Source organism: Lipophrys pholis, assembly GCF_963383615.2.
Source record: "Lipophrys pholis genome assembly, chromosome: 5".
Taxonomy (NCBI): Eukaryota; Metazoa; Chordata; class Actinopteri; order Blenniiformes; family Blenniidae; genus Lipophrys; species Lipophrys pholis.
Window position 1 is genome coordinate 13210023 of NC_137628.1, and position 25321 is coordinate 13235343.

At 42.7% G+C, this 25321-nt stretch overlaps 2 protein-coding genes across 4 annotated transcripts; one reads left to right on the top strand and one right to left on the bottom strand.

Moving 5' to 3' along the window:
* Positions 1-1327: 1327 nt before the first annotated feature.
* On the bottom strand, positions 1328-16266 carry stx10 (syntaxin 10). Of its 3 annotated transcripts, XR_013935392.1 has the most exons (10): positions 16139-16266; positions 15630-15705; positions 13763-13856; positions 12402-12496; positions 10918-10980; positions 10263-10364; positions 7095-7201; positions 6299-6393; positions 4539-5161; positions 2964-4253 (listed from the first exon to the last, which is right to left on the bottom strand). XR_013935392.1 is itself a non-coding variant. In XM_080464681.1 (9 exons), exons 1-9 carry the CDS (start codon positions 16171-16173, stop codon positions 1794-1796), a joined length of 696 nt encoding a protein of 231 aa, XP_080320807.1. In that variant the 5' UTR covers positions 16174-16266; the 3' UTR covers positions 1328-1793. The 3 variants fall into 3 exon arrangements, 2 of the variants coding, with proteins under 2 accessions (XP_080320807.1, XP_080320806.1); XM_080464681.1 differs by lacking the exons at positions 2964-4253; positions 4539-5161 and adding an exon at positions 1328-1822; XM_080464680.1 differs by having other exon boundaries at positions 2964-5161.
* A 7356-nt stretch (positions 16267-23622) lies between these two features.
* ier2b (immediate early response 2b) lies at positions 23623-25106 on the top strand. Its single transcript, XM_080464841.1, has one exon. The coding sequence runs from the start codon at positions 23793-23795 to the stop codon at positions 24315-24317; it is 525 nt and encodes a 174-aa protein (XP_080320967.1). The 5' UTR covers positions 23623-23792; the 3' UTR covers positions 24318-25106.
* The last annotated feature ends 215 nt before the right edge of the window (positions 25107-25321 follow it).

Sequence of the window (25321 nt, forward strand, 5' to 3'; positions counted from 1 at the left end):
GGCCCTACTGTTGTTTCCTACTGCTACCATGGACCTCAGGTCCCTCGGAGAACTTCCTGCTAGAAGCCCCCCAATGGTGAAGTGCAGTTGATGGTCCTTGGTCTCATGATGTCAAACTGACCGGCGTGATGAGGAGGACGGTTTAAATACCCTTTCTAATTGACCGGGGACATTTATTAGTCCATTCACAGATCAACCACATTGTGAATTTAGCCTTTGCAGGGTTGGTCGTTCTAAAGTCTAGAGAAGGTCACTTCAGGTTCACCTGAACGTTTTAGTGCCTTTTAGGTTCAACCTGAAAATGGTAAGGAAATTTTAAGTTATATCTTGAAAACGATGTAATTGGGGGGGAAGAAAGAAAAGGTCAATACAAAACTTTCTACATTCTAAAGTGATTCTGATTTTAATTCTGTGTTGTTTCTCTCTCTATTTTGATCTTTTTTTTCTATCTTTACATTTGACCACAATAGACTTTGTGTTTATTTAGGTGACTAAATAGAAGTCGCACCCCCTCCGTCCAACAGGCTCGTGGAGCGCTGGAGTCCATCAAAGCCATCATGAAGTGAAAAGCTGCCGTCACAGTGCCAACACGGAGAGACGCCATCACTCACAGCCACTGACACGTTTCGACTCTCCTGACGACTTATGGAAGGAAGCCAGGAAGAAACTCGGACGTAGGGAAACTGCAGAAAGGCCTCGTCAAATCAGAGATGGTGTGAAGCAGAAGGTCTGTTCTCGGGTCAAATTCACTTTGCGGTGACACATTAGACCAAAAGAAACGGCGCAGCTCTTGTGACGTTTCAGGAAGTGGTGGCGGAAGCAGGGTTTCCTCGGTTATTGACCATAATCAATGAGGAGGCGGAGCTTCTATTTGTTCTGCCCAAAGCTGTTGGGCATTTCAAAAACCAACTGTCGAGACCCTGTTAAGTGTCCATGCACCAACCATGATGATCCAAAGCAACATTTTTCTGGATCTATACGTCCAGCGATTATTTCCTCCCACAGGAAGATGTTTTATGTCGGTGCAGAAGAATGTAAGTCACCATACCCGGCCAGAGCTGAAGTCCACTCGTACCGTCTGGATGGAAGCTCCTTTGTCTCCTCGAGAATAGAGTCATCGGAGCTGTCAGGGCCGGTCTCTCACTCAGACGGAGTTTCACAGGATGTCTTAACGCATGTGACGCCGTCGGCCTCCTGACTGGTTATTTTCAGAAAGTGCTGGAGCCGCTTTTGGAACAGGGTGCGGCCACGTTTTAGATTTTGCGGAGAAGTTGCGGAGGGAGCTCGTTGATAAGAGATTTGAACCAGAATAACACGACATTTTGTTGATGGAGCACGTTTTATTGTAGCTTCTAAACACACTCAACACTTCTAAGAAATCTTATAAGATCTGGATCTGGACGTGGGGTTGATGCCTCCTGCTGTGTGCAGGTTCTCGTATACAGTCGTGTGGAAAAAAATAGCAGGTGAACAACAAAAATGAACCTTGTTTTACTCATTAAACAACAAAAATACAGATTGTAGCTGAAGAAACAGTGAGGACACTCTGCTCACTAATAGTGATATTTCAGGGTTCCATGTGTTCCGGGTGAACTTACTTGTACGGCCGGACCTGGTCGTGTTCGCAGTTGTTTTGAATGTCCTCCACCATTTCCCGGACAGTGAAATGGAGGAGTTGAAATTGCTTTGAGATCTTTTGAAATCACTTGGCAGACACATGAAGCTGCTATAATCTTCTATCTGATGACCCCCGGGGCAGCTCTTCGGATCTCACCGTGGCGTTCACGCTCCGTTCACCAGTCAGGAGCACCGGACTGCAATCCTGAGGTTTAAAGAAGGCGAGACTCCTCAGTTACCGTGTTCTAATCCTGTGCGCCTGATGTGATACAACTGTGGTGGATTTTTTTTAGCCAAAGAGCACCCAAAAGGCAGTTTATATGCTCCAACCCTCCGAAAGAAAAAAAAAAAAAAGCCAGTCCGGGTTTCACCAGAGTACCAAAGTCAATACGGCGGTCAAGTTATCAAGAACAAAGAAACACTGAGGAAATCTCACATTTTAACTTGCATAATAAGTTAACAAGAGTTCAATGAAGTATTGCCGTGCAGTTTTTCTGAATCACCTAGTATTTTAAGGAAGGTGTCATTGTTTGCTGTGGATTCAGTCCGGGCCGACGTTTTGCTCTCCATCGGGCCTCTCGGCTGATCGTTTCTACTTAAATGGAAAAAAAAAAGTAGGCAAAAAATGATTTTGGTTTGTTTATCTCTATAATTAGATTTTCTTTTTGAAAATGTCAACTCTGGAGAAAAAAAAAAAAACTTTTTTATTTTGACACAAAAGTTCCCCATGTCTTTTTACAGGACCCTCACATCAATACTTGGAAATCGAGTTTCCATCCCCGGTGTTGCTGAAGGGATTTGTGAGCGTTCCACGAGGCTCCAAAACTTTACAACTGTGTACTAAAGTAGAAATCTCACACAATCGAACTCTTGACACATTGGTTCTAGATGGTATGAGAGATCTTGAATGTGACTTTTCCAAACAAACATTCTGGAACTCACACCTCCTCCGAGGTCCGTCACACGTTCCAGAACGGTCGGATATTCAACAACTGTCACTGGTCACATGTGAAAGTATCTGGTGGATTCAGAACACCTGAGGAGGGGTTATTTGAATGAAATAAGCATTACAATAAACTCAATAGTAAAATCTGTGGTTTTATTTTTTACTTCCCCGGTGCGATGGCAGGCTGGGCTGCTATCAAAAAAGTTAAAAAAAAAAAAAAAAGAGAAAAATTTGGGCAAAAAGTTCAAGCGTGGAGATAAAATCCCTTCACGAGTACATTTGTCTTGAAAAGTCCGTTCCTGCACGGCACACATATATTCTCACCACTTTATCAATATAAAAACTTACCCTCATTTCTCTGTTTGACAAAATTTCAATGAGCTTCAGTCTTCATTTTTTTCACTCCGCAACTTTATTCTCAAAATATTGAATACCTTACAAATAAACCCACAATTCACAATATTCTCAATATTAAATTTCAAAAGTCATTCAGGTTCTATTCATTTGTCCATTTCTTTCCTCAACATTGTCATAATGCGACACAGGTTAAATCATCTTTTCTCTCTCAGTATTCTCACAACGGCCACATTATGCAAACGTTCACATGGCTTCAACCTTTTTCTTAACCTTTCCCCATTTTATTCTCATTCTCAGACTTTGGTGAAGGATTTTCTTCTGAAACATTGCAAACGTTTGGTTTTATTCTTTCCTCAATCACCTCTTAGAACTGACTTTACTTGGGAGAATACAAAAGTAAAGCCTAAACACAGTTAAATATGTTAAATACTGACAGATCACAGAAAAATGCGAGTTGCTGCGTTTCCTCTGCTTGTTTTATGACGAACTCTTTCATCTGCAACCGTGAGACAAAAGTTTGAGTTTCTCCAATTTAGAACATTTTGTTGTGTCGGTAATAATAATATTTCTTGCTTCGTTTCGGAAGCGGTGTCGGTGTACGCAGAAAGCCAGAACCATTGATAAAGATGTGGCGTCAAAGGCTCTGAGCACCGTTGTCATGGAAACGGGGCCTCAAAACACAACGGAAGTTTGGCGGTTTTCACTGAAACGTAGTCGCGTAAATGGGGCCTTAATTTGCTCACCGACACCAATAAAACCATGTTACACACACGGCAACATCCATTTTCCTTAGTCTTCTCACATCTTTGTTCTTCAGGGTGCAACAGACTCCGACGGCTTTTTTTGGTTTTCAAACGCCAGATTTGGTAAAAAAATAAAATAAAATACATGTCAGTCTCATGAGATAAATTTAAAACTTCTCCAGGTGAAAAGACATTTTTCTAACAAACCTCCTGTGTTTCCTAACCTCCAGAGCGTTGCTCTGTTGGCAGAAGTCTTTGCAAACCACACGGCTGCTTCTTTCCCTCCCACAGCCACTTCTCCCAAGGTTTTAGTTCATATCCCTCCACTCCATCCTTCTTGAATATGCAACAGCACATTAAAACACACATGAAAAGCAGTGGGAGCTGCTCTTCACCCCCCCCCCAGAAAACAGAATCTGACCCCAGTGAGGGAGAAACAAAAAAAAAATACATTTACTGAAGGAACATAAAAGCAAAAATTCATATTTGGATAAAAATAAAGTAGTGATGAAGCACAGAGATCATTCGTATTTACATAGAAAAAGGAAAAAAAAAAAAAAAAGCTAATTTAATAATGAAACACTGCAACCCTCCATTGAGTGTGTGTGTGTGTGTGTGTGTGTGTGTGTGTGTGTGTGTGTGTGTGTGTGTGTGTGTGTGTGCGCGCATAGAAACAAAGAAACAAGATGAGGCGGGACATCCAGCAGGGGGCGCTGTCAGCCTGACTCTGGGCCTTGTGTGCACGCTTCCTGCCCAGCAACTATTCCTCCTCTCGTTCGCCAACACTTCTGGATAAAAGAGGCTGCTTCTCGTCGCCCGTCGAGAGAAACGGAGCCTCAGCCAATCGCGTCGGGCGGCTGCAGACCTGACTTCACCTCAAAATGAGAGTGTGTGTGTGTGTGTGTGGAAATGAGAGCGTTTGTTAAACACTAACAGCCTTCATACAGAGCGGCTGGATGATGATGATGATGATGATGATGATCACGGAGGCGTGTATACCTGCAGTTCTCGGTTGGGGGGGGGGGGTCGATCTGACCGTACCAAAAGAAGCCGTCACAATTCTCGGCCGCTCCCTCGTTTCCCACCCTGATTCCTCGCTAGGCACGTGAACATAATGCACATTTCAAAAAAAAAAAAAAGGTATAAAAATATAATTAAGGCAACACTGAACCCCCCCCCCCCCCCCCCTAACATTAACTGGTAGGTAACAAATGCTCTTTCTTAATGCAGCGGCGGCGGCAGTGTCCAGTCAGGTACCGTGGTTTATTTTCTTAATGTTAGTTCACCCTCCCCACGTGAAAAACTACAGCAGCTTTTGTCCTTGGTGTGAAGAAAGGAAGGGGGGGGGGGTCCCCTCCGATCTGTCCGTCCCACCTCGACAGGAGGATGAACTATCGGCTGGAGGTCAGAGGTCGCTCACGTCAGAGCACAAAGAAGAGGATGAGGACCACGATGAGGATGGCAACCAACACGCCGATGGCACACCACTGTCTGCGACCTGCGGGCGGGGGAGGGGGAGGGGGGGTGTTTACTTCAGGTTAACGGAGGTGAGTGGGGATGTGACGAGCCGCAGACACCGAGTCATGCAGTCTGCGCGGCGTCATGACGCCAGCGTAACACAATTCTCTTCCCCAGGTTTACCTCCTCGACGAAGGAGGAGAACTCAACACAACCTTCACCACCACGGCGGAGGACGTCCGTTCCCCCACTCAACTGGGAAACTTCAACATTTTGAAGTTAAGCCACGTCTTTTACCGGTCGGACTGAAGATCAGCTTGTGCAGTTTACATGAAATAAGTGATCAGATTGACGCGAGTTAATAATCATCCAATTGAGATGATGGATCAATCCCACAATGCTTTGCTCTGTGACACCTGACATTTCAGTTTCTTTTTGAGTCTCTTCCAAAACTGCCACCTCATGGAAAGTTTGATCAGGAAGAGAAGACAATAAGTTACTGTGTGTGAACGTCACATTATGCAACAGACACAAAGCTCCGGCTGGGAACCAATCGGATGGAGTTTACATGGAAACTTAAGATCAGAAACAGAGTTACACAACCACGATCCAATCAGGTGGAAGAGTTTACGTGACGGGATTTTAGTGGGCCTGATGTTTCATCCTGTTTATCCGAGGCCACACCCGGTACAATCCCATCTGGAGTGGGCCGAACGGAGAAATAGAGTCCTAACGCCTCGGACCCGAGTCGGCCACCTGTTGCAGCGTCCTGCGCTCCGCTTCTGGCCCACAAACCTTATGTTTGACACCCCTGCTCGAGACAGCGACTGATTCTCAAAACTCTGGCACACAGACTACCAGTGGTATTCAAGCACCATCTAGTGGTGCAAAAAATGATTATATACACCAAGTATCATAATTAGCTATATAATGTTATTCTCCATATATTTCTGAGTGAGAACGAGGCGGCAGCTCATTAGGATGAACTGAAGTGTTTTAAAGCTGCTGTGTTTCTACAGTTTGGCTGTGGTGGACAAGAACAATCACATAATCATATTAAGAGTAAACAACTTTGAATAAACCTCCTGCTGGTTCAGGTGGGACCGTGGGCGCTACATCGAACTAGTTATTCCTTTATAAAACCGAATCAAAGAGATATTTCTGTGTGTGAACTCACTGCTGGTCATGTGTGACACCTTCTCCAGCTTCTTGAGCACCGAGTCCATGCGCGACGACGTCTGGTCCATCTCGTCTCCGAAGTCCCCCAACATGCTGCGGTGAAGAGACGCACGCGGCTTTTAGATCAAACGGTGAGTTTTAAGCTCTTCTTCTTCACAAAATGACGACGGCGAGTCACTCAGAGTTACTACAAGTGGAATGAAAAGTGTCTGAATGATTTACAAACCCTTGCGACTGTGAGCGGCCTGGAAGGCGAGAAACTGCTCGATACCGAAGATCGAGTGACCACTTTCCTTATTCGGCGACCGCTCCAGTCCTATTAAGCAAACTGGTCGCAGACCGTCGATTGATTTTAAACAAGTCATCCTGCGTTCCCTGGAATGTCTTTTATCGCCGAGCTTCACTGAGTTATTTATACTGTTGTCATCTGTTGTGGACTTCACACAGAATCCAGCACTTCCTCCGTTGGCAGACTGCAGCTGTCGCATGATGAGGAAACTAACTGCTGATTAATTCTCTGCCTGACGGACTGACTAATCGCCTCGGCTCGTGCCAGAGTGTGACTGAACTTGACGCGTGCTGCTGAAGTCTGCAGGAGATTTTCACGTGGGCGATGGGAGGCTGCAGCGAGGGAGGAAACTGGTCGAATCCAAAACGCTGTGGCCAACTTTTGGCTTTCCAGAAATTCAGAATGAAGGACGACACTCGTGACTACATGTCTGCATGTGAAGCTGAAAAGGAAACGCACTCTCCACTTTGGGTTCATTGAAAAGGTGTTACGGGTTCCAACTCACACAGCCTGCTCATCCAGCTCGTCTCCGATCCGCCCCGACATGTCTTTCAGGACTCTGATGCTGCCCGACACCAACTCCAGTTGCTCGTCCTGCTCCTGAACGATCAGCTACACACACACACACACACACACACACACACACACACACACACACACACACACACACACACACACACACACACACACACACACACACACACACACACACACACACACACACACACACACACACACACACACACACACACACACACACACACACACACACACACACACACACACACACACACACACACACACACACACACACACACACACACACACACTTTTGTTGAACACAAGAAGCTACCGAGTTGATCAACACACTTTACAGTAGTTTGAGTCAAGTTTGTAAACCTCCTATTAGTGTTTGCACTCTGAACATAAACATGAGGGGGAAACCATCCAACACCTCAGGAAGATTCTGTTTATCATATATTCTTGGCTGAATAAAAAACAAAAAAAACAAAACAAAAGGGCACGTCTGAAAGCAGAAAACGTTTGCGGTGTTTTGAGTGTCCGTTTCCACGACAACGGTGCTCGGAGCGACTGAAAATGCAACCGTTTTAAACCACTCCGACTCCTTGGAAAACCAATGAAAACCCAACGTTTGGATGTTTAAGAGAGTATTATTCTTTGCGTGTGCCAACAACAGTGCCAACTCATGGTCTGATATGCGAACGACATCACTTTCATTTTTTTCTGCCGTCGCCATGTAAATGGACGTCGTTTTCAGAACGTTGCCGTGTAAACGCGAAACTTTTCTGAAACGAAAACGCCCAAACTTGGCATTTTCACCTGAAATGTCGTCACGTAAACGCAGCCTTAGAGTGGAATCATTACGATGAGCATAAATATAATTGTAGAAAACATAATCATAAAGTATGCCTCCGCCTGGACTGTGTGTGTTGTCGCTGACTGATACCATCAGTTCATCTGGTTAGATTAGGAGAAGTTGGTCACAGTGAACTTCCCATGTGGTTGTACAACTTTCACCTCAGTCCTCCAATAGACCTTTTGTTGATGTATTACTACATGTGTTTGGATACTCAGCAGGTCTTTTTACTCCAGATGAGGCGACATAGTAATGTAAGGAGGAGCAAGAAGAAGAAACTTACACACATGTCGGCATGCATTGTTTGCTTCTGACTGTTAATGCGGGTGTGACAATAACAAGTCAAGTCGGCTCGTAACTGACGACAGTATCCTGGTGATCAAAGAGGCGAACGATGCCGACACGTGCTACTAAAGCTGGTGACAAGTGAAGAGTTAACTACATGACAATTAGTACATTATTCCTGTTTCGATCTCTTTAATGCCGGGGTGTCAAACATAAGGCCCGTCGGCCAAAAGAACCTGCAAGAGGCTCCAATCCAGCAAGAACATTTTACAAATTCCAAAGAAAAGATTGACTTAAAAAAAATTCTACAGAGTATCAAACACAAACACAACACTGAGACTCGAGCTGAGACATCAGTGATGCTGCCGTGAAAGAGCGACCTGGTTACTAGAAAATCAGTCTGAGGGCCAGGCTGCCAGGGAGAGTTTGTAAAAACATGCATAATGCAACAGCGAGAGGAGACGTTTTGGGGACAATTCCCTGAATTTTCCATAATTAAAATTGCCTTTATGTTGAGATTGTACTCATTTCCTGGAGTAATTGGTTTGGTGAAAATATAGATATTTAAATCAACTCTGCCCCACAATAAAGAAAAACATGAACGTTTAAAATCAAAGGGCCTTATCTGAAATGTGTTAAAATGTGCAAATACTGTATAATGACTTTAAAGATTCTAAACAGACATGTTTTGTTTATAGTACTGTACTGCATGTTTTTCAGAGTGTATACTAACCTTTAATGTTATCCTCGTCACTAACCTGCCTGTTTTGTCTTTTTGTTGTTGTATGTAATCTGCTTAACACTTGAATTTCCCTCTGGACCAATCAATCAGCAGTTCTGCACTATCAAGAAGAAAGTTGGTTGTATGTGGCCCCCGAACTGAAATGTGTTTAACCCCTCTGATATAGAGGAATCTACATCAAGCTAGAAAAGGATCCAGACACAAAAAAAAACAAAAAACAGAAAATGTAAATAAAAAGTCTCAAATCACATCTCCCTTCATTAATTCAATACAGGCAACAGACATTTGAAGTTGAAAGTACAGAAAGCGATAAAGAAAAATGAGAACAAAATAGCAGAAACCACACAGTAAACACCTGCTCCGCTGGCACACGTGATGGAACAACACACCACTGGGGTAAATTTCCACGAATCAACAATCCATTTTCAAAAAAAAACGACTGCAATCGAAAGCGGCCTCTATTTGTACGTGCAAAAAGAACGTTTATTTAAAGCCAGGTCACACCACTTTTAACCTTAAATTATACCAGGTGCAAATCAAAGGCGACTGACGCAGCTCAGGAGGTCTTGAGGTTTGACCCGACGACCTCACAGTGCGACTCAAAGTGAGTCCATACACAGGAATGACTCATTCTCACAGGCTATAAACTCTCCCCCTCACGGACTGTCGTGTCACGCTGACTTTCGAAGACATCACACCTTCGACTCACTCCGCTTGCCCGAGTCTCCTCTGTTCTCGAAGCACATCTTTATCTCGAAACTTAACGATTTATATTCAAGGGAGGCGGGCGGAGCGTCGCCTCTTTGAGCGATTGCACATGCACGGTATCCGGGAGAGCTGATGAAACGCTACAAGGTCAGACATGAGAGCGCCTTGTTTCGGGGGAGTTAACGCTACTACCGGCACCACATCTTCGTTTCATTTCCCGGTTAAAACCGCAGCCTGACACAGGATGTGTGATGACACAGTATCCTCGTCGCGCGCCGCAGTCGGCCCACACCGCAGGAAACCCAAACCGACACTGAGCACCTGTATTTAAATCTCTCTTCTCTCGGTGTGAAACAGACACAGATCTCCTCTTCGTCAGGATCATTTTGTTAAATCCTCTCGTTCATGACAGGATGAGATTCACTTTTTTTGTAAACTGAACCGGTTAGGCCTCATGCGTCTCGTCATTTGACTTAACACTTTCCCTTATTACCCTTTTTCGAGCCCCTCCCACAATGCAGCTCTTCCCTTCCTTATTATTTCCCTCTCTCTGGTTCTACCTGCTGTTGTTCCTGCTGCTCTTGGATGTATCTGGAGTTTGCCGACACCAGATGAGGCTCCAGTCCGGTCGATCGGTCCTGGCCCGTGGAAGCCAGCAGAGTCTGGACAAACACAAACACAAATAAGAGCTATGGTGAGAACACGAGTGTGTTAATGAGGATATGTGTGCGTTTATGATTGGACCAATGTAAGTTTTAGTGTGTCAAAACTTCCAAGATCAAATTTCATCCGTAAAGTGCTTCCCACAATAAACACAAATCCTCTCCCCAGCGCAAACAATAACTAAAGCTTTGTTTGGACGACATTGCTTTCAAGTGAAAACTTTGGGAGGGTTTTGGGGTCCATCGACATGACGATGGTGCTCGGAGCCACTGAAGACACAACTTTTCGAAAAAGCTCAGTCTCCGTAGTTTCATTTTAAAAACAACCATCAACGGCTTGTCGTGGCCTTGAATGCTAACTACCTTGTTTTCAGCATAGCTGCGGCTTCTGTGGAAACTGACATCTTTTTCTAAATGTTGCCATGCGAAACTTTTCTGAACGTATCTTACAATGGCTTGTTATGTGGCCAAACCTGAAAGAAGGAAAAAAAAAACAAAAAAAAAAAGTGTGTTCACAAAATGTTTGAGTTGTGTTGTTTTGACACTGACCCACCTGTCTGTTCTTCTCCTCCACCTGAGCCACAGCAGACGGGCTGGACAACTGCTCCTTCATGTCCTACAAACACACAAACAAATCTTTTCCAGCTCTCCCGTTCTGATGCTTTCATTAATGACACTGAGGCTGTGTGTGGACGGCAGGCCGGTAAGTCCACATGTCAGACAAGCCTTTTGTTCCCGCCTTTGTTTGGCGAGGATGACTCAGCGCTATTTTAAGACCTTCGGTTGGAAGTTGTGTTGGAAAGGGACACTTAAATTTTCTCTTATGTCTGCAGCGTGCACATCATCCCAGATCCATCACTATCGACGAGCTGATCATGTGGTAACGTATGGGAAGCGGAGCGCCGTGTCCGCACAATTCATCGGGGGGTTTCCAAAACACGACGACAATCTTCCAGGCTGTTTGCGTAACTGTCTCCAGGCCAAAGTACTTTGTGGTAGCTAATGGAAACCAGCTCCAAAATACAACACACCAGTCCACTGCAGCAGGCGGTAAACTACAGAGCGAGCGACGCCGACGTCATCTGCAACCAGAGGCTGAGCGCTATCAAAGTCCAGCTGAAAGAAACTATGAGACACTGAGCCAATTAGCTCACGAGATAATATCTTTTTAAAACACACAGGAAGCTTTTCTGCACGTGTGTGAGCAAAACGACAACAACAATGGAGGACTTCAGAGTGAATTTAACAACAAAGTGTACATTTACATTTAGAGAGAGAGAGAGAATAATATGTATGTGTACTAACAGTAAACGTGAAAAAGTATCAACAAAGTAGGGGCAATAATTAGTGAATGTTTTGATAAAGTGCGAGGATTGCTGAAAAGGTCTTAATTAAGTACAACCAATAGTGGGAAAGTATCAATAGAGTAGCAGTAATAGTAAAAGTCGTCAGTATTTGCACTGCTCACATATCATCACAGCAGATAATCAGAACTTACTCACGAAGACTTTCATGTGTCTTTTCATTGAATTAACTGAAAGCTCAGTTAATAAAATCGGGCCTTTGTTGTCGGCCGCTGCGGCAGTTTGTTGAATAATCCTGCACTCATGTGACTTTCAGTTGACTCCTCGAGTCTTCTGGCTGTTCGGATGCTTTTACTACTGCGTAAACAGGATGGACCGTATCCGATGACTCTGGTGGAGTTGGACGGATACGGTAAACCAGCATCAAGAAGACGCTTTGTCTTCACACTGTTACACTTTTTTAAAATTCAGACAGAAAGGTCTTCTATCGAGATAACAAACTGTTGATCACAGTGAGGCATTATGAGGGAGAGGACGAGCACTGGAGGCTCCTCAGGAGCAGGAAGTGGAAGGTTTCTCAGAAATGCACCACATTCTTCCAGGGTAGCAGTTTCCAAGGTTCTAAGAATTATGGTAAGACTTCCCTCTTGAACAAAACTTCTTGAAATGTACACGTTGTCAATTTGATTATTGAGCATTCACGCATTTTGAAAGCTTTACATTTTGGATTTACCTGCACAGATTTCCGGGTTCGCTCCACAAAGCCTCTTCTCTCTTGGAGTTCATTGTCGCCCAGTTTGAACTTCCCCGGGTTGGACTCCACGATGCCTGAGACCGTCAAGGATTCGTATCTTTAACAAAACTCGACTCTACAGAGTACTGAACATGGACGTTAGTGGAAAAACTACACGGCCTTCTCAAGTGAAAACTGAAAACTATTGTTGCTTTTCGGTTGACAATGATGCTCGGAGTGACTGAAAATGCAACTTTTTTTAAAATGGCTCCCAGGGTGGAACTTTTCGATAACACTCTGACGGCGTTTCCGGAGAAACAAGGGGAAATGGAACTTTTCAAAAATGCTCCCACTTCGTCTCTGTGGAAATGGTGGAAAACACAACTTTGGTCTCCATGGAAACGGGGAGGGAACGCAATTTTTAAAAATGCTCTTAGATTGTCTCAGTGGAAATGGGGGAAAACTTAACTTTTTGAAAATGCTATGACTTCATGGAAACAGGGCAAAATAAAATTCTTCAAAAATGCCTTGACTGTCTCCGGGGAAAACACAACTTTTCCAAAAATGCTCCAACTCCATCTCTGTGGAAACGGGAGAAAATAATACTTTTAGAAAATGCTGCAACTACACCTCCGTGGAAATGACAGAAAACGCAACTTTTCCAAAGCGCTCTGAGGAAACGGAAGAAAATGCAACTTTTCAAAAATGCTCTGACTTGTCTCCGTGGAAACGGGAAAGCACAACTTTTTGCAAATGCTCCTAGTCCGACCAAGTGGAAACGAGGGAAAACACAACTTTTCAAATAATGCTGCACCTCCATCTAAGTGGAAATGAGGGGAAAAGCAACTTTTCAAAAACACCAGGTCTCCATGGAAACGTGGGAAAACGCAACTTTTCCATGCACATTGTTTTCACGTCACACAAACGCTTTCTCAAAGAAAAATGCAAAAACGATGCGTTTTCACTTTAAACATTGTGTAAACAGGTCATGAGAGTAAAACTTTGAAAAGATTTGATATCCGGATCAAAATCAGGTTAGTTTAAGCATTTCTCACATTGACAGGACCTTTTAAACCGCTGTCAAACAGAAGCAGCTTCCTGTTATAAAGTATATAAACCACAGTTATGAGTCTCAACTAAAACTTTTAACAAACAGCTGTCGGCCCTCCTCCAAATGTTTGTCTTTATCCAAACATTCTCTTAAACCAAATACTGACTTTCTTTTCATGTTTCTGACCTTTAGTGGATTAATAAACCCTCTGAGAGAAGAGGAAGGGAGGGTGTGAGCACGATACAAAGGCTGTGTTTGTTTTTTCCAAAAGTGGTCATGTGAAGATGTGGGCTTCCAGTTTTGAGGATACTGATGGTTTCACTGAGGTCCTCCAGGTCCCAGTCGATGGCTCGCAGACAGTTTCTCAGCTCGTTGGTGCTCCAGTCCAGCTCGTCTCGACTCACCTGAGAAACACATGAGGATATTCACTCTGCATAGCTTGTTTAATACCACCGACACAATCAATCAACTGGACACACGTGCCTTTTAAATACACTCACAATCCACAGAAATGTAATTTCATCGTGCCACGCTGAACAAAATGGGTAAAAAGGGAACACGCTGGCAACAATACAAGTCATTGCATAACAAGATGATGCATTCTTAATAGCTTTCAGGTTGAGCAATATGCCCTACTTTTAAATTAGATCCAGGGCCTGAGGTGAAATGTGATATGATGAATGGGAATATCAGAAACTATTTCTATTGCGAAATACTTTCTCAACAGGATTCAGCTTGCAGATTACATTTGCATCTGAAAGCAAATGATTTCTTCTTTAAAATGTGTCTAACCATTTGTTGTTTAAGCCTGATAAGGAAAAAAAAAAAAGCATTTGGAATCCCACACAGCCTCTGAATGATAATCATTAAAGAGGAATCCTATCATTGAATTATGAAGCTGCTGGAGTTTTGTGATGAGTACAACATGAGCTCTGAATTAGCATTCAGGTTTCATCCAACAACTCACTGATGTAGCGCCACAACAAACCCTGCTCATATTTATTAGCTCCTAGAAATCATGTCCTGTACCAATATCAACATGGATCAATATGTAAACTCTAGATTAATACTTTCTAGAGCTTGTGGTTGGAGGTTTGTAATTCAGATAAAACATCTGACATCCACCTTAAAAAGTGCACAGGAGCGTTTTGCTTTGTGAGCATTTCATGAACTGAATTAACATTTGATTGATCCACACAGAGTGTGATCCAGATGTGAAATTACAAAATCAAACAGAAGACATGTGACTTCTAAAATTTAGTAAAGCAAAGGTTAAAAAAAAAACCCACAACAACAAATTAAATCAACATAAAGCTCAAAGAAACACACAAGTAAGAGCAAAAAGTCAAAAAGTATTTGGATGAAAATAATAGCCGATTGGCAAAGGTAATTCCAATCAGATAACATAAGCCAGCATGTTTTCAACAGCAGTGTGATCAGTTAGAAACTCAGGTTTGGGAAGCGTAAATGATTAAATACTAGAGAGTTTGACGTTATTGGCAAGATCACCCAAGAACAGATGATTAAATAAAGTGTCCCTTGGTGCGGGGAGCAAATGAAATGCCTCTATCGGCCCTTCTGTAGACTGGTGCGCCCAGAAAGAAAAGGACACAAAGCAAAACAACCATTTAGTGATTTGTCACATAGTTTCTCTTGTGTCAAGTTCAAGTCACTTCGTGTATTATCGTGTCTCATAAACAGCAATCTGGGGTCATTTATCGAGACAATATGGTTGCGTGGAACATTTCACATCAATTTCCATTATACACTCAAATGTTTGGTCAGATTGAACCATAGTTTGGATTTGTTTGCTGCCATGTTTTCACTTAGAGGTCACTCTGCATTCGGAAGCTTTTAAGCATGATCATCTAGTACATAAAGATAGTGTACATCCATTCTCTATGTATACATTTTCATATCTTTGTTTTATACCTTTAGCTATCTTACTAAGAATATTCGTCTCAGTTTGTCGGTCTGTTGACCTGAATAGCCCATTATACAACTCTTTGGGAGTTCGTGTCACGTTTTGATCCGTTATTGTCGTTTTAAATGGAGAATCTTAGGACTTTTTAATTGGAAAATCAGTGTTTTAACCGAGTAATGACACTGTGTCCCTTTCAGTGTGTGTTGATTGCAATATGTGCACTTCAATATGGTTGTAGCATGATTGTACGTACCTGTGTACCCTCCTGCAAGAGTTCCTCCCATCTGTCATACAGGCCCCGAGCCCGGGTCAGGGCTTTCTGTACCTCCCTGGATACACAAAGAGACATAAAAGAAAGAGTTATCAGAACAGAAACTTTTAAGTATTTACCTCCACCGACCACCTGGCTCTGTGTCGGGCTGCACTCTCTCGCCACATCTGCCCCTCGTTTCACCCAAACAAACACCTTCCCAAACTCCACAGCGGATTGCAAACTACGTGACAGCCAAGCCAAGCAAACACAAACACAAATCTCGGCGCTTTCGATGTCCTTAGTTGTAGCTCCGTGAAGCTTTAGAAACATAAAAACGCATAACCACCAATTAGCACTGATGCTACCTAGCACAGCTAGCCGCGGAGCTAACTCCTGTCGTGTAACTTTTTCCTTGAAGGAGACAACGCGTCACCGACCAACGTGGCTTCTCGCGGCTTAACGCTTGTATTTAGCGTTACTTCCACGTATCAATTTATTGTGTTTCTCACCCCTTCACGACGAAAAACGGGTCTTCCAGCGACATGTTTTCTCTGTCTTCCTATCTGAGAGCGCATGCGCACTGTGCAGGCTCGTGGCCGGATGGAAAGGCCTCACCCGTTGCCATGGCAACAAACTGTGCACAACCTGTAGCTTTTTTTTCCCATCTATTTGAAGCATAAAAAGGGAAAAGCACAAAGCCAAGGAGTAACAACTTATTATCCCATTCATGACGTGGGCTCGCAGTCGGTGTGACTGAAAATGCAGATCATTTTGTGTGGATGGAAAATTCCGACAGAAACTAGGCCAAAGTCCGCTAAGGACCATAACAGATCACTAAACACTTCACCGTTGTCACCAAGGTGACAACCCAACAAAGCTGCACACAATTCTCCCGTGGCATGTATAACAAAACCAAATGTGCACAATCTTCTCTTCTACGTACAAATCAGAAATGCAGGCGTGCAGATGGGAACTTGGAAAATTACAAATTGGGAAAGTCCCATTTCTCAGTTGACAACAACAACGGAAAAAAAAACAGCTAACAAGCTCACTGCGAGGAAAAAAAATCTGCAGAAAAAATGGAGATGAATTAATCTTGTAATGTCAGTATCATTCACTCCTAGATATCTGGGAAAACTGCTGATTTTGGCAGCAAAATAGGTTTTTCTCACTTTATCTAGGATATGATTGCAAGCCACATGGTGATGTAGTGGTTGGCATACTTGTATTGATAAGGGGATGGTTTTGAGTATGGGGAGTTTGTTAGAAGGGACATGGCGATGTAACCAAAGAGATTACTTGTCGTGTGCTCTTCCCGGACACGCACCTCAAAACCTCTGCAGTTCAACTTTTGCTTCCCCCGAAAAGGAAATGGAAATCTGACCGAGATTGGTGGATGGATTATTTTCAGCACTCATTAAAAATGTATTTGAAAAGGATACACACAAATGGACAGAATGGATCAATGTGGGGTGTTACTAGGAAAAAAAGGAAACATGCACACTCAGCAAACCCTCCTCTCTTACTGTTTGCACATCTGTCCATCCTGTTCCACCCATTTCTCTCTATTCCTGGTTTTTCTTTTCTTTTCTTTTTTTTCTCTCTGGATCCCATCCTGGCCTGGCCTGGCCCGGCTCCTTCCTTCCTTCTTGCCCTCATCCTGTTTCCGCCCCTCCACTCCTGGCTCCACTTCCTCTCATCCTGTCCTGTGAAAAAGTCACAGCTGGAGTGATAAACGTCACTCTTGACACTAAAAAAAAAAAAGACAGAAATATCACACTGGCTAAGATGTTTCTGGACTGAAATCAAGTTTGTTGCAGGTTCTGAGCTGCATGTCAGCAAAAATGTAAAAAAATTTCAGTTTCAGCCATTTGAGGTCGTTTGGCTATTTTTCAGCGAATTGGGACATTGAGGTTGTTTGAGGTGTTTTACCTGTTTTTATTCTGATCTTCTGAACCTGTTCTGAACCTGTTTACAGCCTGTTTTAGTCTGTTTTGGGCCATTTTGGAGCCTGTTTTGAGACTGTCTGACCCTTGTTTAGTGCCTAATTCTTTTTCTTTTTTTTAACCTGTTTTGATCCTGTTTAGTCTGTTTTAGCCTGTTTGGGGCCTGTTTTGAATCTGTCTAAACAAACAGCCTGTCTTGAGTCTCTTTGGAGTCTGATTGAAGCTTGTTTTAAATCTGTTTTGAGCCTTTTATTCCTTTTTTTCGCTGTTTCATTCAGTTTAGCTATTCAAGCTGTTTCAGCATTTTAGTACTTTCAACATTGTGTTTTGTTGTTTGACGACATGTTGGGATGTGATATCTGAGAGTCCCATTTGTCTCCTCAGAGAAACTAGTTAAAATCAACATTATAAATCAGACTTTTTTTTGTGAAAGCTACAGGGAGTCATAAAAAGAAGAAGTGACATGCTGCAGAGCTTCAGCCCACTGGCCTGGGATGTATTAACAATGTGTTGTATCATTATAGCCTTGTTGTGACACCTTAGCTGAGCTGCCAGGATTGTGTGGGTCAGTGTAAGAAATGATTCACTCATTGAGCTCATCTCAGGTTATGTCAGTCATTTGGGAGTCAAATCGTGACACACATATCATGAGGTAGCTATGGGGCATACTCCTTTGAGGAGATAATAGCAATCAAACAGCTGAGATAAACTAACAACACGCAGATAGCACTTATTCTGATAACCTAAGATATTATTGTGTAAACGGAGCCTAAGACATGATCTTGGGTAGTGCTCATGCGAATGGAACAGGAAATAGGACAAAGAGACAGCAACTCTACAGCAGTTTTTGTGTGAATGGCTCCTCTAAAACTCTTGTGAAAACGTCTGTATTTTAAAAGCAGAACCAGTTAGTGACATTACATTAGGATATTACTCTATGTTGCTCCAAACACTGCTCATAATCTAAAATCCTTGAAAACGGACTCGCTGTGTCATTTTGCACTTGATATAAAGCCATTCACCACATTTCTCAGTGTGCTGCATTGTTCCCAAAGTAAAAATATTTTGGTGTAATCATAAAATACAAAGATGATGAGTGAAGTGATATCAAGTGTTCCAGACTCTAATTGTAGCTTGTAGATTAAGTTTTCAAACTGGACTATGCGTGACAGAGGCGTTTGTGATTCCAAGCTTAAACATTAGCTTTCAACAAAGGCATCCCAACACACTTCAGGACAATCGGAGGTGGAAATGACCCATTGTGAATGCTGTGAATGTCAAGGTTGGCTCAAAGAGAATTGTAATCTGTGGCAAATACAACTTCCTGCATTTCTTTCTTTTCTTTTTTTTTTAAACCACCTCAAAAAACCTCAGTGTTGCTCATCTACTGTAGGGCTACTACAGCTGAATGTGGATCAACCTCACTGGAAAGACTGAGTCAAATTCGGTGATGCAGCAGGAAAATGTTTTGAGTTGGTAGAAATAAACAACACGTGCACTGAGCCAAGTCATCCCAGCACTAACAAAGAAAATCAGACTCAGAGTAAACATGCAGGAGAGAAAGAAATAACAGTCAGGGTGAAGCGGTGAGTCTAATTATAGACACTTTGACCTGTTCCTTTTTGGTGTCTTGAAGTGTTCCATGTAGGGATGACCTATTTTCTTTTTTGGAAGCTGTGTGTACAACTTGCTGCTGCTGCTACTGCTGCTGCTGCACTCATTCACATATCCAAGTCACCTATTTTTGGCCAAGCTTCACTTCAGACCACCACCATAATCGTTGGAAGTAAAATATTCTGGTCTTACTGGAAAAGGTCCCACTTCTAATTGAGGAAATTACATGTCAAAGTTTTTAAATTCCCATGAGAGAAAGGGGAAGTGACAAGTTCTGGAGAAAGACTAAAGCGAATGTGACAAAGAAGTGTTTTTGGAAAGTTGCAATATGTAAAATGTAAGTCCTTCCAATATAATCATTAGGTTCCTACACTTACAAGCTAATCTGGCCCATGTTTTCTTTTTTGTGTGTTTATTTGTGTGGTGGGTTGCTCGGAGTGACAGTGACATCTTGAAACCAAAGCCCTGTTCACGTCACAAAATTTCAAGAGAAAAGGCATATTTTTGGTGGTTTTCGTTTTCAGAGAGGTTTCGTGTTTACACAGCAGCTTTTTGAAAACAATGTCCGTTTTCGTGTAAACTGAGCCCATATTTGAAAGATTTGTGAGAATGGAGAGGCCGGGGCTTGCTTGTAAACTTTAGTAGCCATACCTGGATGGGATCGAAGTGTTTTAATGCCTTTTTGCCACAACAGAAAATCACCTCCCAATGACAATTGAAAAGGAATACTTACAAATGATGCCAAGGATCATTGTGTCACCAGTAGTGTTTTAGTATTATAGAAATTACATTCTTGGAAGAAATACTCATGATATACAAGTACTCCAAATAACTAATAGTTCCATCACTGTGTGTGGGTCGACATGATCCTGTGATTTGCATTGAGGAGTTCATAACTTGGTTTGAAGCCTCACAGAAAAGGAAACCGTTTTCTGCACAGTTTCATTGAAAAGTCATTGTTGCGAAGTAAAGGCTCCGCGATTCAAAACAGACCCTAAATCCTTCCCCTGAACTTTTCCGTGCACTTTAAAATCCATTAGTCACATGTTGTTAATAAAATGGATCGCTTTTGCTGCAGTGAAATGTTAATTGTGGCAACAGTTTCCATGCTTTCCTCCTGTATATGTCATATTTTGGCAACTGGGTCATCTCCCCGGTCCTACCAACCACTGTTTATACTATAGAGGGAAATAGTGCAGAGTGAAAAAGCAGGCCCCACCCTCTGGTCCGCACACACGCACATTCATACAAGTCACACAATCCACCGCCCATTTGGCCTCAGGCTAAGGCAGCGTCAAGGATAATCACACATAACAGTGTCGCCATGGTGACCGGCCGGGTACAGACCTGAAGTGAAGTCATGTTTGGTTGTTTTTCTTTGCTTAAAGGTTCACTGAACAGTTCGAGCTGTGATTGAAGCTGCGAGTGTGCAACAGCAATGACAGATGTCTTTATAACTCATAATCCCTCTTTTAAATGCATCAATGTCAAAACAATTAAAATGTTCAACCCACAGTTTATTTATTTTTGATAATACATACATATATTAGTTTCTTTTTTAATTGAATGTAAATCATACATGGTATTCTGTATTCTGTATAGTAAGCCTGTAAAGTTGTAAACGGACGCAGGTGGCTATGTTTTGTTATGGCATATGAATAAAGTAATTACATGTTTGTCATGGTTACAATTGCAGGGTTGCAATTGTCCCTGATAACAGGTGCACCCTGAACACTGAATGAATGCTTACACAACGTGTCGTAACAATGAATGACCAGCCAAGTCTCTCCTCTGATTCCCCCCCAAAAAAGTAGGCTTTGCCCTGAAATAATGGAATTTGCCTCATAAACGTTTGTCAAACATGCTATTCCCGGATCAAAACTGGCCAACTAAACAGTCCCACTGTACAAAGAACTAAAATTGCAATGAAAATATTCAGTTTATACAAGGGCTTTTCCTATAATAAAACCTTGATGTAAGCAGTCAATTGTAGTGAAATGCATCAGTTTTATTATTCAAACTATATAACTATTTTTTCATATTGTAAAAAAAATAACAAAACAAGTAAAGACCTGAGCACCCAAGACAACGACTTTAAGGGGACAAGACTGAATCAAGAGCAATACTTTAAAAAGGTTGCCTCAAGACTGGTCCTTAGGTAAAATGGCCAAAATTACAAAATGGATAAAAATAACAAATTGGTTAAATTTAGCTGAAATAGATCAAACTATTAAAAGTGCTAAAATGGTAAAAACAATGAAACTCCACCAAAACCAAAATGAATGAAACAGTCAAACATGTATAACTGTGAAAATGCTAAAAGTAAAATAACTTAAAATTGCTTAAATGTCTATTATAAACAAAACAGCTGAATTGACAAAAATCGCAAAAATGCTTAAAACAGCTAAAATGGCTAAACGGATGAAAACCACAAAAACAGTTGAAATAGCTAAAACTGCTGTAATGGTTAAAATGGCTAAAACTGCTAAAATGGCTGAAACTCGGAAATGTATCCAAAAACTAAATGGCTAAACCACGTATAACTGTTAAAACACTAAAACTAAAATAATAAAAAATCACCAAAAAGGCTATTATAACCAAAACAGGTAAAATGACAAAATGGCAAAAACAGTTAAAACTATTTAAAATGCAAAATCAGCTAAAACAGCAAAAATAAAGTGGTATACTGTAATGGCAAAAAAATAGTTAAAATATCTAACATTCTTAAAAAACAACAACAACAACAAAACCTACATTGCTAAGCTAAAAAGTGCAGTCATAAAGTACCTATAAGATTATAAGTGTTGTTTTCTTGTTTTTGAAAGTTTAAACATGTATTGTGGCAAAATAATTTGGCAAAAATGCCTCTGTGGGCCATAAAGATTGCAGAGAAAAAAAAGTCGTCGTCGTCCCCCCCCCCCCCCCCCGCCCCCCAAAAAAAGAAAAGAAAAACCTCTTATTAAGTATCTCTATAAAAAAAAAAAAGATAAACAAACATAAAAGCTACATGCATTGGTTAAATACACCATGTTTCCTTTGCTTTCTGCAGCATGTGAGCGACTGTTTTTCTCCATTAAGAAAAAAAACCTACATTCCCAGTGGGACATGAACGCAGCACGCTGTCGTTGACCCGCGCCGTGCTGCTGCCTGGTAACCTCACTGACACCGGTGACAACTCCATATATGGACTGCGACTGACGTCACCGCCGCTGGGCCCGCGGGGACGAGCGGAGAGGGCGCGCGAGAAAATGGGAGGGGTTTTGCGGTTTGCGCGTTCGCGTCATGGCTTTTCCACCGTGTGCGCGTCCCCACGGGGATTTACTACCGGATGAGCCTTTTATGGAGGCGTGTGAGTGAATGACGTATACCGTGTGTGTGTGTGTGTGTGTGTGTGTGTGTGTGTGTGTGTGTGTGTGTGTGTGTGTGTGTGTGTGTGTGTGTGTGTGTGTGTGTGTGCAGAAACTCCCGGGAAGCAAGAGACGCTCGTGTTGCTCTCCCACGCAAATTCTTATATCAGAATGTAAACACTGACTTCCATCAGCTGCTGGACTCTTAAAAAACCAAAAAAGAAAACATTATAATTTTTACTTTATTAGATTAGTTTGGAGGATGCACAGCAGAAGAAAATGTTTAAATTTAATGTGTTTTAAAAAACTAAAAAAGAAAAAACACAATAAATTTAAACATTTTCTCATGCTGTGTATGAGCCTCCAATCTAATCTAATAATGTAATATAATCTTGGGGAGACTGCTGTTTTCAAGCATTAAAATACAAAGGAAGTGTTTTTTTTGCGACATAATGTGATAATAAAGAATGGCCAGGCAAAGGTAATAGAAGTGTAAAAAAATTTAAATTACGATGTAAATAGATTGCATTTCTATTAATACAGTAGTTCATATGTTGTGACATATTCCTGAATCCTTGTATTGCTGTAGTCCATTCAGGAAACTGCAGTCCCTCGTTCTCTCTCCCTCCCTCTCTCCTGGAACACAATGTGCTTTAGATAATAACCGCCTATTTCGCTTGATTTAACTTCGTGTGCAGGCAATTTGTACACACAAAACAGCAGACTTTTCTTTTTCTTGATAAATAAGAATTATTTTTATGCCTTTTTTAATTTCTTTGCATCTGTAAATTGGGAAGATATGTGATAAATGTGCAAATGGTTAATCGGATGTGCCAAATTAGACTTCAAAACGAGAAAAAGACGAGCACCAGGACTAAATAAGCACCAGGATCTAAATAATAGAACGGTTTAAGTATGAGGAAAAACGGTAGACGGAACAGATGGTGTGTGTGTGTGGGTGTGTATGTGTGTGAGTGTGTGTGCGCGCAGGTGTGGGTGGCGCCTGTTTGTCACATACTGAGGAATGAAGTCCACATTACGTCAGAGAGCAAATAAAACGCCACCCTGCTCCTCACACGCGCTCATTTCTCCGAGTACAACAGTTGGAGATTAGCTGAACTGACACAGAGAGACTAAAGAAAAAAACTAAGAAGTAAAACTCACGGCAAGAGGAACAACAACAACAACAACAACTAAACTTGTCGACTTTGGTGAAAGTGCCTAAAACAACCGTGCGTAATTACGCATCAGAAACAATGAATGCCTCAACAGCCATGGAGGTGAACGTGGAAGCCAGGCGGATCCTGGCCGTGTCGATAAGCAAACTGTACGCATCACGGACTCAGAGAGGGGGACTGAGGCTTCACCGGAGCCTCCTGCTCTCCCTGGTCATGAGGTCCGCCCGGGACATCTATCACTCCTCCCAGGAGAGCGACGCGCCGGACGACGCGCAGCCCGCTACAGAGGAGCAGATGGACACCGGGGAGCAGAAACGGCTGCCCGAGCCGCAGCCGGAGCCCCGACCGGCCGAGACAGCCCCGGAGGAGCCGGAGGACGGCTGTGAGAGCGACATCACGGAGGACAAAGAGAACCTGAGCCCGTCCAGGCAGTCCAGGAAGCGCCGGGGCAAGGCGTCGGCTGCGCCCGACTTCCTCCCCAGCAAGAGGGCGAGGCTGGAGCCCGGTGAGGAGAGGTATGCGGCCCCGCCGGCCAGCTGTCGCGTCGGGGTCGCGGACTCTTTGGCCACTCTGACTCTAAATCGGGTTATACCTGCTTTCTGAACAGATGGAGGAAGAAAATAGCCTCCAATTGAACTTTGGAGTGATACCCAACTCCTCGTGAGCCTATAAGGGCCGTTTGATCCCTTCTGCGCAGCAGGGAGCTGACCTACATCAGCAAGTCCCGGGACAGGAGGGATTACCGGGGCCACCCTGCGAGTTCTCCGGTCAATCTCAAGTGCGCCCGCCGGGGGTTTGGAACAGCCCCCCAACGGAGATCAACGAGAGGAATAAAAGGAAAGCAGATCAGAAGGAGAGACTGGACTGGAAAAGACTGAAGAACGAAACTGGTTGTGTCGGGCTGTTTTTCACTCAGTGATTCATCTTCAAGTTGAGTCCGGACAAGTGACTGGTGCTGATTCAAAGTGTGTGTACCAGGTGAATCAGCAGACACATATGAATCAGTCGGGGAAGAAGTGAAGTGGCTGACCACAAAGAAACGCACTCACATACAGAGAGAGAAAGAGAGAAGTTGGACTTCAGGGAACTTCCTGCCTTCAAACCAGGACTTGAACACTGAAAGAGGGCACACGTTTCCATGTGCTGCTGTGGACTTTAATCAGTCGATACCACTGTCCTACATACTGCATTCACATGGTGCTTTGAAAGAAAGAAAAAAAAGGAAAGTCCACAATATGTTGGAAGCCTGTTAATTTAAAAGTAAAACGTGTGTTTTTCATGTCAAATCTGTGAAACATTACCTCACATTCTAAGCTGCTTATTTTTTTTCTTTCGAAAAGAAAAAGAATCTGATTTGATCAGTGTTGTGAACATTTGTAATAAAGATTTTTGAATTGTAACTGGCTGCTTTTGAACTTTTTGTCTCAGATTATGAAGTTTTTTTCAGGGATTGGGTGCTAACATATTAATTAAAGGGTGTGTCGTTCCACAGTAGGCCACAGTTCACTGGGTCAATCCTTTCGGAGGAGCGTGGTACAGGCTCACGCCAGTCTGGCCTGCCCACCTTTAATCTCATGCTTACTGTTAAGAACAACACACACACACAC